We start from the raw sequence: 11220 nt of genomic DNA, 5'->3' as shown, positions 1-11220 counted from the left end.
TATCACATCCCCCTTCAAACCAATGATATATATGAATGCCATACACCCAACACAGCATAGAGGGGCTCAGTGAAGGTGGCTGTGAAGGTGTGGAGGTGGCGGAGGGGGGAACCCATATAGAAGGAGATCTGTCCAGCCTCATAATCCAGACATACCCGGACTCGCTTACCAGGAACCACATCATGGAGCACAGTCTCATTTTTATCATGTACTGCTTTATATTTTGAACCCTTCCTGCCCAAACCCCAGGACACGTCATTCCTTCCAATCAAGGAGTCTCCACCATCCCTGTCTATACTGGCATAACACATCCCAATAATCCAGTTATTGGATTTCTGGAGATCTACTTCCCAGTAATGTCTCCCTGAGGAGAAGCTCCGACTGCCTAAAACTTGATTATAATCCATAAATCTCTCCTCAGAATATAGGAGAGGCTGGTATGGACCTGCCTTGGTTGCAGTCTTCTTGTCATATGAGATACATAGATCAGTATGAGCCGTGTCCTCATCCAATAAAATGTCTACAGCTTTCTGTATAATGATCCCCCCAGTTACACCAGTTATTATATCCGTAAAATCTGTGCCGATCATATGTGAGGCCCCATCCAGATCCCTTACATCATGAAGGAGTTTATCATGCATGTCTATGTACTCATCTTCACCATCCTCAGTATCACACAAGTCACCTGTGTCTGATATCTGTAGGACGGTCAATGGATCCGTCATGGGCCACAGCTCCTGTAAGGGATGCAGCTTCCTGGACAGCTCCTCACTCTTTAACTCCAACTGCTGTATCAGATCATTGACTAGATGTAAGATGTCCTCTGCCATGGAGATCTTACTCAGGACTTTCTTCTCCAGGTCTTCCACATGTCTCATGATGTCTCCGAACAGGGCAGTTACTCTCTCTAGTTCTCTTTGTGCTCTTCTCCTGTATTCCTGCAGATTCCGGACTCTTTCGTCTGTCTTCTCTCTCTTAGTAATCAGTTTCTCCAGATTATTAGTCAGTTTCTTCTTCTTCTTTATAAAGGCCTCTTTCAATGTCTCTACCTGGTGTCCTCGATGTTCTCCAGTTAAAGCACAGGAGGCACAGATAGCAGCAGAGTCCTTGGTGCAGTAATACTCCAGGATCTTCTTATGGACGGAACATTTCCTGTTCTCTGGGGTGGTGGTGGGGTCACATAAGACGTGTTCTGGTGACTTGCTGTGGACTCTCAGATGGTCATTACATAGAGAAGCTTCACAAAGTAGGCAGGATTTCACAGCCGGTACAGAGGTGTGAATACAGTAAGTACAGGAGATGCCGGTCTTCTCTGGTTCTGGTGGAGCAGACAGGAAATGCTGAGTGATGTTACGCAGAGTGATATTTCTGGGCGGTGAAGGTCTCTCCTGGAACTCTTCCCTGCACTGAGGACAGGAATAACCTTCAGACTCCTCCTGTGTATCAAACACACGATCAATGCAGACACGGCAGAAGTTGTGTCCACAATTCAACATGACAGGATCCGTATAAATGTTCAGGCAGACGGTACAGTACAGCTCCGCACTCAGGTCTGAGGACGCCATCGCTGATAGAAGAGAGAGAATGAACAAGGTTCCTTATTCTCCAAAACCATTTATCCAGTGAGGGAGGTTCCTCCACAGAACAAGGCTAAGAATGTGGCCAATGAGAGCACAAAGGAGATGTAAATGTCACAAAACACAGCTGAAAGACAATTGGAAAAAAAAAAAATCAATGGCCCCACCCATAAACAAACAGAACAATGCAAACTCAGCCAATTCTGACACTTCTTTAATACATGTAAAAATAAGCTTTTTTTTTTGCTAAAAAAATTATTTAGAACCCCTAAACATTATATTTTTTGAAAGTAGAGACCCTGGAAAATAAAATGGTGGGTGTTGCAATTTTTTAAGTCGCACGATATTTGTGCAGATTTTTAGAAAAAAAATATATATACTTTGATGAATTTTATTGCATACAAACACAACATAATATCCAATTTTTTTGGTAAAATATAAAAGATGATGTTATGTCACTCTTTAAAATTGCACACGTCTGTGGAAGGGTGACAAACTACAGTACCTAAAAATTTCCATAGGTGACAATTTAAAAACTTTCAGAGGTTACCATTTCAGCGTTACACGGGAGGTCTGGTGCTAGAAGTATTGCGCTTGGTGCGATCGCCGTTGATATATGCTTGCGGGACCTACACGAGCGCTCCCATTTGTGCGTGAGCATGGTAATGCTTTACATTTTTTAAATATATTTTTTAGTTATAATTTATTTATTACATTTTTAAATTTTATTTAATATTTTATTGTTTAATTTTAAAAAAATTACACTGTCCTTTTTAATTATTTAATTTTTGTAAATGGGTAGAAAAATTGCTCAAATATTTGTTCATAAGGCTTGATCATTCGTCTTTCTAAATGTTGGTGGGCAATTTTTGAAGCGCGAGAAGTGGAATCGTTCAGGAGTAACACAAAGAAATTAAACTGCGCATAAGCGCGTGGAAACGTAACCCTCGGAAGAAAAACAAAGTTCTTTCCCTCGAATGTTCCTCCATAAATGGTACTTCATAAAGAGGAATGCCAGCAAGGAGCAGTGGAAGGGTTTCATTGCAGAGTAGATACCACTTGGCATCCAATATACTTTTATATAATAGAATTATGGGGAAAAAATGGGAACCATATTGTACAAGGCACCTGAGGTCACCACATAAAATGAATTCACTTTAATGCCAGAAACCAGGAATGGGATGAAATATGCGCGGTCTGTCTAGAAACTAGATTGTCGGGGCGGGTACGGGACCCCTGGGGTGGTTTTCACAATAGAGCCCTTCACAGGTTCAGATTCAGAAGGAACCTGCATGCAAGGTGTCTTCAAATGTCTCACCACAGGGGACCTTCAGACAATACGGACACTTTGGGTTGAATGGGAAACCAGTGATTGGAATGCTAATGGGGTTTTCAGGCAGAAAGGTGTGCAGAGCAAATCAATTAACATCCAAAAGCAGCAAAAAAAAGTTCTTTCTAGAATGAAAAGCCATCATCATTCTTTACTCAAGAGCACTATTTAACGCCGTGAAGACCAGACCTTTTTCTGACAACTTTTGTTTCATGTAAAAATCCGTATTTTTTTGCTAAAAAACTCACTTACATCCCTAAACTTATAAAAAAATTTACGCAGCGGTTTTTTCAAACACAATTATTATTATTTTTTTTTTTTATAAGAAATACACTTTAATGAAATTTGAATGCAAAAAAAAAACAAAATATATAACCCAATTTTTTTGGTAAGGTATAAAAGTTGATGTTACACCGAGTAAATAGATACCTAACATGTCACTCTTTAAAATCGCGCTCGCTTGTGGAATGGCGACAAGCTATGATACGTAAAAATCTCCATAGGTGATGCTTTAATTTTTTTTACAGTTAGAATTATTCCTCTCACTATAACATTTGCATTGTTACATTACATGTGTGGTGCGAACACTGTTTTACATATATGTGTGTGACTTTTGTATGCATTGGCTTCTGCGCACAAGCACGGAGGGATGGGGGCGCTTTATTTTTTTTCATTTATTTTATTTTTTTTCCATTTTATTTTTACACTGTCCCTTTTTGTTTATTTTTTGGATCGCTTTTAATCCTCTCACAAGGAATGTAAGCATCCCTTGTGATAGAAATAAGGAATGACAGGTCCTCTTTATGGAGACCCCAAATCTCTCCTCTACTTTTGAACGCATCAGATTTTTTAAAGAAATGGATTTTGTGCTTAAAAAAAAAAATAGTTCACCCTAGGCTGGAGGTGACGACATGACGTCACTCCAGTCCTCTTAGATCATAGAGGTGGGGAGAGACAATCTGGTCTCTCCTCACCTCTGTGGACAGCCGTGCGAACTGTCAGATCACTTCCCCCCCGGCTCACTGGTAAGAACAGTAAGCCCAAGAAACACCAGCGAGCGGCGGGAGGGGGGGCACTCTTCCTGCTGTTTCTAAAAGTGATCCAGCGACTAATCAGCCACTTGGATCATTTTTATAAGAAAGAGAATTGCCAGCTGAAAAAAAATTGTGGTTATGGCTGATAGCTTCAGCCATAACCCCAGTAAACCACTTCAAAGTCGCAACATATACACTATTTTGTCAAAAGTATTGGGACGCCTGCCTTTACACACACATGAACTTTAATGGCATCCCAGTCTTAGTCCATAGGGTTCAATATTGAGTTGGCCCTCCCTTTTGCAGCTATAACAGCTTCAACTCTTCTGGGAAGGCTGTCCACAAGGTTTAGGAGGGGAATGTTTGACCATTCTTCTAGAAGCGCATTTGTGAGGTCAGGCATGTTGATGTTGGATGGGAAGGCCTAGCTCACAGCCTCCGCTCTAATTCATCCCAAAGGTGTTCTATCGGGTTGAGATCAGGACTCTGTGCAGGCCGGTCAAGTTCCTCCACCCCAAACTCCATCATCCATGTCTTTATGGAACTTGCTTTGTGCACTGGTCCAAATCAACTTTGTGGGAACAGTTTGGGGACGGCCCCTTCCTGTTCCAACATGACTGAGCACCAGTGCACAAAGCAAGGTCCATAAAGACATGGATGATGGAGTTTGGGGTGGAGGAACTTGACTGGCCTGCACAGAGTCCTGACCTCAACCCTTTGGGATGAATTAAAGTGGAGACTGCGAGCCAGGCCTTCTGTAAAGGCAGGCGTCCCAATACTTTGACAATATAGTGTATATATGTATTGTGGTCTTGAACTGGCTACAGTATTTTGTCATAACACATCCCAATTCACCAGTTTTTGTTTTGTTTTTTTGCTAGAGCGGAACATAAAAAAAAAAAAATAGAGAGAGAGAGAGAGGGGGGGAGAGAGAGAGAGAGGGATGGAGAGAGAGGGGGGGGAGAGAGAGAGAGGGAGGGAGAGAGAGAGGGAGGGAGGGAGAGAGAGGGGGGGAGAGAGAGAGAGAGGGGGGGAGAGAGGGGGGAAAGAGAGAGAGGGAGGGAGGGAGGGAGGGAGAGAGAGGGGGGAGAGAGAGAGAGGGAGGGAGGGAGGGAGAGAGAGGGGGGGAGAGAGAGAGAGAGAGAGAGAGAGAGAGGGGGGGGGAGAGAGAGAGAGAGAGAATACTTTAATACTTTTTTCGGCAGTTGCAGCCAATTGGCTGCAGCTGCTGATCAACAACAAAAGTTTTCCAACATTCCTATTTGACAAAGGTGGGCAGCAGATCAGCGTAATCCACAATACGGTCTGTGATCAAGCCAAGCAGCAATCTGAGAAGGTAGTTTGTGTTCCGGGCCGGGGTCAGTACCAGGAGAATCCAAAGACTTGGCTGAATGGGTAGAGACAACGAGCCAAGACAGGGTAGGGGGCAAGGTAGCTAGATACTATCACAAGCCCAGAGCCCTGATTCTCCAACAGAGCACAGCAGCCAATCAGGGCAGAGGAGATGGAACAAGCACCACTACACTACCACTAGAATGGGGAAAAAAGAACTAAATTGTACATTTACCCCATCACAAATAAAAAAATGAATAGAAGTAACACATTCCTCGTCCGTAAGCTCGTCTATCCAGGAAATGTCATATGAGTTCTTGACTAGATGGTACAGAACTCGGTGCGATTAGCACAGATATATCCAACTGCAGATAATCGCTGCTGGAGGGGATGTAAAGACAAGGGTACGTTCAGGGGCGTTACTTGAAATAGCAGGGCCCCATAGCAAAATGTTGTATGGGGCCCCCCTGCAAACAGCCCCCCCCCCCCCCCCACAGCTGCCCTAGCGTCAATGCAGCGTGACCTGTGCCCAATGCATCGTGACCTGTGCCCCATACAGCCTAGTCTGCCTGTGCCCCCATACAGCCCCACCTATGCAGAGGAAGAGGCAAGCCACCCGGATCAGCAGAGAGCGGGATTGCCGCTGTAATAGCTTTCATTTGAATTTCCTGTCTTCACGGGGCTCATCGTCACATAGCCCCACCTCTTGGCCCGACGCCTTTGATGACGTCACATGTCCCGCATTGGATCGGCGTTCTGTCTATCAAAGGCACCGGGCCAAAAGGTGGAGCTATGTAACGTGAGCCCCGGGAACACTGGAAGTTCTAGTGAAAGCTCTTACATCGGGCAATTCAGCTCTCTGCTGATACGGACAGCTCGCCTTTTCCTTTCCTCTCTCTTCCCCTGGCTGGGAGACTGTGCCGGCGGTGCTCTTATCCTCACTGGGCCCCACTCGGCTGCGGGCCCCATAGCGCCCGCATGGGTCGCTATGGTGGTAGTTACGCCCCTGAACACAATATAATATCCAATTTTTTTGGTAAAATATAAAAGATGATGTTATGTCACTCTTTAAAATTGCACACGCCTGTGGAAGGGTGACAAGCTACGGTATCTAAAAATTTCCATAGGTGACAATTTAAAAACTTTCAGAGGTTACCATTTCAGCGTTACACGGGAGGTCTGGTGCTAGAAGTATTGCGCTTGGTCGCCGTTGATATATGCTTGCGGGACCTACACGAGCGCTCCCATTTGTGAGTGAGCATGGTAGTGCTTTACATTTTTTAAATATATTTTTTAGTTATAATTTATTTATTACATTTTTAATTTTATTTAATTAATATTTATTAATTTATTTAATATTTTATTAAAAATGACACTGTCTTTTTTAATTATTTATTTTTTAATCAACTTTATTGCTATCACAAAGGATGAACATCTGTTGTGATAGCATGGGCCATGACAAGTCCTCTTTATGGAGAGATCTAGGCTCTATTAGACTCCATATCTCTCCTCTGGCCTCCAAAGCATCTCATCTGTATTACCCGGTAATGGCTCGTAAACAACAACCCGACACCGGAAGAGACAAAATCCTTGTCGCTTCCGGTTTGTTACATGATAGAGGGGAGGGAGGTACATCCGTATATTGATCGGCGGTGATCCCTGGCTCTCCGATCTCTCCAGAAAGCCTGGTAAAGGTGGCAGGGAGTGGCCGGAGGGGACCCCCGTCCTTACTCTGTAAAAATGATTGGGTGGCTGTATAGCCGCTGGGATCACTTCTAAAGTTGGCCATAGATGGGTAGAAAAATTGCTCAAATATTTGTTCATAAGGCTCGATCATTCGACTTTCTAAATGTTGGTGGGATCATATGGATTCTTGAAATGCAAAGATTTATGGCAAATATACCTCAAAGAGTAACGTTGGATTTTTTTTTGTAGAAACAAAATGATTTTTGAAGCGCGAGACAGTTGAATCGATTGGGAATAACGCAAAAAAATGAAACTGCGCATAAGCGCGTGGAAACGTAACCCTCGGAAGAACAACAAAGTTCTTTCCCTCGAATGTCCCTCAATAAATGGTACTTCATAAAGAGGAATGCCAGGAAGGAGCAGTGGAAGGGTTTCATTGCAGAGTAGATACCACTTGGCATCCAATATACTTTTATATAATAGAATTATGGGGAAAAAATGGGAACCATATTGTACAAGGCACCTGAAGTCACGGAAGAGTTAAAAACTAATTCACTTTAATGCCAGAAACCAGGAATGGGAGGAAATATGCGGGGTCTGTCTAGAAACTAGATTGTGGGGGTGGACACGGGGCCCCTGGCATGGTTTTCACAATAGAGCCCTTCACAGGTTCAGATTTAAGGACAATAAGGACACTTTGGGTTGAATGGGAAACCAGTGATTGGAATGGTAATGGGGTTTTCAGGCAGAAAGGTGTGCAGAGCAAATCAATTAACATCCAAATCAGCAAAAAAAGTTCTTTCTAGAATGAAAATCATCATTTATTACTCAAGAGCACTATTTAACCCCGTGAAGACCAGGCCTTTTTCTGACACTTTTGTTTTGTTTTGTAAAAATCCATATTTTTTTGCTAAAAAAAACATTTACACCCCTAAACTGATAAAATTATATATATATTTATTTTAGCAAAGACCCTAGAGAATAAATTGGCGATCGCTGCAATTTTTTTTTTCAACATTCAAGAATTTTTATTGAAGAAAAATGAAAAGTAAGAAAGTGCACAATTCGCAACTCGCAGATGCAACTGCACATGTTTTATCAATACAACTTATGGAAGCATAAGGTAACCTGAGGATATATTCTGATTATTTTCCAGTACGTAGTGTACACGAGTATTGAGTAAAGCGTACTTGATCAGTGAATATCAAATATAAACAGAGTAGAAATCAAGTTGATCATTTTTAGTAAATCAACAATATCCATTAACATAAACGACAGAATATTGATAACTATAGTTTATTATGTATGTTTATCAACATCTGCTGGTATAATTATATCTAGTAATCTAAATAAAGAGAAAGAAGAGAAAAGGAAAAGAGAGAAAGGAGAAAGAAAGAGGGTTAGATACAGCGTGTTTTATGTATTATAGGCGTCCAATTGCCCTCAGGGAGGCTGGAGAAGGTCCCCGATAGCAAATATCAGTTGGACTATTATGGGGAACGACAAGACGTGGCAACCGCATAATCCTGTCAGTATCTAAAGCTAAACCATGGTTGCCACGTATTGTGGAATCTTTCCACAGTGCCCCTGTCCTGGGCCAGGGTGTCCTCCATCTCACAGATGTCCTTGCTCAACCACTCCGAGATGGAGGGGACCCTGGATGAGTTCCAGTGCAAAGGAATCAGTGATTTGGCTGCATTAAGAAGGTGTTTGGTTAGGGAATTCTTATATCTTTTAAATGAAAAGCTAGTCACATTCAGCAGGCAGCATGGTGCATTGAGGATCAGCTTAGTCTCTATGATTTGTTTAAGTTCCGAACAGCATTCCAGTAGGCTGTGATCAGGTTATAGTGCCACCATATGTGGATCAAAGTGCCTGTTTCTAGTTGACATCTCCAACAGACCTCTGGGATTTGGGTATCCCATTTGTGAAGTCTGTCGGGGGTGTTGTACCAGTGTGTCAGTGGCGGAATTACCAGGGTCGCAACAGTCGCAGTTGCGACGGGGCCCGGCATTCCGCCACTCTGGGGGGGGCAGCAGGGTTGCTCTTCACACACGGCTCTGAGCGGAGATCGTGTGTCATATAACAATAGCACAGAGACACCGGCGGCAGCATTAATGTTCTATTTGTCGGTCCTCTCTGGCACAGATGAGAGGACACACAGCTGATCTCACGGCTCCCCCTTCTCCCCCCTCCCTCTCCTGTGTGCTCTGCGGGAAATGTGAGCTCCTTAGCTTCACACTTGACTGCCCGCGGAACACACAGGAGAGGGGAGGAGGGAGGAGAAGGGGGAGCCGTGAGATCAGCTGTGTGTCCTCTCATCTGTGCCAGAGAGGACAGACAAATAGAACAATAATGCCACCGGTGTCTCTGTGCTATTGTACTATGACACATGATCTCCGCTCAGAGCCGTGCTGTCCGGGACTGATGGAATCTAATAGCATTCACTGATGAGCACTAATAGAAGGCACTGATGAGCACTGATGAGCACTAATAGAAGGCACTGATGAGCACTGATAGAAGGCACTGATGGGCACTGATAGAAGGCACTGATGGGCACTGATGAGCACTAATAGAAGGCACTGATGAGCACTGATGAGCACTGATAGAAGGCACTGATGGGCACTGATGAGCACTAATAGAAGGCACTGATGAGCACTGATGAGCACTGATGAGCACTGATAGAAGGCACTGATGAGCACTGATGAGCACTAATAGAAGGCACTGATGGGCACTGATGAGCACTAATAGAAGGCACTGATGAGCACTGATGAGCACTGATAGAAGGCACTGATGAGCACTGATAGAAGGCACTGATGGGCACTGATTAGCACTAATAGAAGGCACTGATGGGCACTGATAGAAGGCACTGATGGGCACTGATGAGCACTGATAGAAGGCACTGATGAGCACTAATAGAAGGCACTGATGAGCACTAATAGAAGGCACTGATGAGCACTAATAGAAGGCACTAATGAGCACTAATGGAAAGCACTGATGAGCACTAATAGAAGGCACTGATGAGCACTGATGAGCACTAATAGAAGGCACTAATAGAAAGCACTGATGAGCACTGATGAGCACTAATAGAAGGCACTGATGAGCACTGATAGAAGGCACTGATGGGCACTGATGAGCACTGATAGAAGGCACTGATGGGCACTGATGAGCACTGATAGAAGGCACTGATGGGCACTGATGAGCACTGATAGAAGGCACTGATGGGCACTGATGAGCACTGATAGAAGGCACTGATGGGCACTAATAGAAGGCACTGATGAGCACTAATAGAAGGCACTGATGAGCACTAATAGAAGGCACTGATGAGCACTAATAGAAGGCACTGATGAGCACTGATGAGCACTAATAGAAGGCACTAATAGAAAGCACTGATGAGCACTAATAGAAGGCACTGATGAGCACTAATAGAAGGCACTGATGAGCACTAATAGAAGGCACTGATGAGCACTGATGAGCACTAATAGAAGGCACTAATAGAAAGCACTGATGAGCACTAATAGAAGGCACTGATGAGCACTGATAGAAGGCACTGATGGGCACTGATGAGCACTGATAGAAGGCACTGATGGGCACTGATGAGCGCTGATAGAAGGCACTGATGGGCACTGTTGAGCACTGATGAGCACTGATAGACGGCACTGATGAGCACTGATAGAAGGCACTGATGAGCACTGATGAGCACTAATAGAAGGCACTGATAAGCACTAATAGAAGGCACTGATGAGCACTGATAGAAGGCACTGATGGGCACTGATGAGCACTGATAGAAGGTACTGATGAGCACTGATAGGCGGCACTGATGAGCACTGATAGAGGGCACTGATGGGCACTGATGAGCACTGATAGAAGGTACTGATGAGCACTGATAGGCGGCACTGATGAGCACTGATAGAGGGCACTGATGGGCACTGATGAGCACTGATGGGCACTGATAGGAGGCACTGATGGGCACTGATAGGAGGCACTGATGAGCACTGATAGGAGGCACTGATGAGCACTGATAGTCCACATTGATGAGCACTGATAGGCAGCACTGATAGGAGGCACTAATGTGCACTGATAGGTGGCATTGATGGGCACTGATAGGTGGTACTGATGGGCACTTACGAATACTGATAGGCAGAACTCAGGCAGTATTAATGGGCTTTGATGGGCAGAATTGAAGAGTACTGATAGGTGGCACTGATGGAGGCTGTTAGGCGGCATTAATGAGCACTGATAGGTGGTGCTGATAGGCAGA

The 11220-nt window shown here is 44.1% G+C and overlaps 1 protein-coding gene across 1 annotated transcript; it reads right to left on the bottom strand.

The window, feature by feature from the left end:
• LOC141141318 (E3 ubiquitin/ISG15 ligase TRIM25-like) lies at positions 1-1722 on the bottom strand. Its single transcript, XM_073628993.1, has one exon. The coding sequence runs from the start codon at positions 1563-1565 to the stop codon at positions 15-17; it is 1551 nt and encodes a 516-aa protein (XP_073485094.1). The 5' UTR covers positions 1566-1722; the 3' UTR covers positions 1-14.
• Between the last annotated feature and the right edge of the window lie 9498 nt (positions 1723-11220).

The sequence above is a fragment of the Aquarana catesbeiana genome, linkage group LG04 (genome assembly GCF_042186555.1).
Source record: "Aquarana catesbeiana isolate 2022-GZ linkage group LG04, ASM4218655v1, whole genome shotgun sequence".
Lineage (NCBI taxonomy): Eukaryota > Metazoa > Chordata > Amphibia > Anura > Ranidae > Aquarana > Aquarana catesbeiana.
This window is presented reverse-complemented; position numbering and strand designations above follow the sequence as displayed.

Coding starts and splice junctions, on each gene's coding strand:
- LOC141141318 (XM_073628993.1), bottom strand. CDS start 1,565: ATGGCGTCCTCAGACCTGAGTGCGGAGCTGTACTGTACCGTCTGCCTG.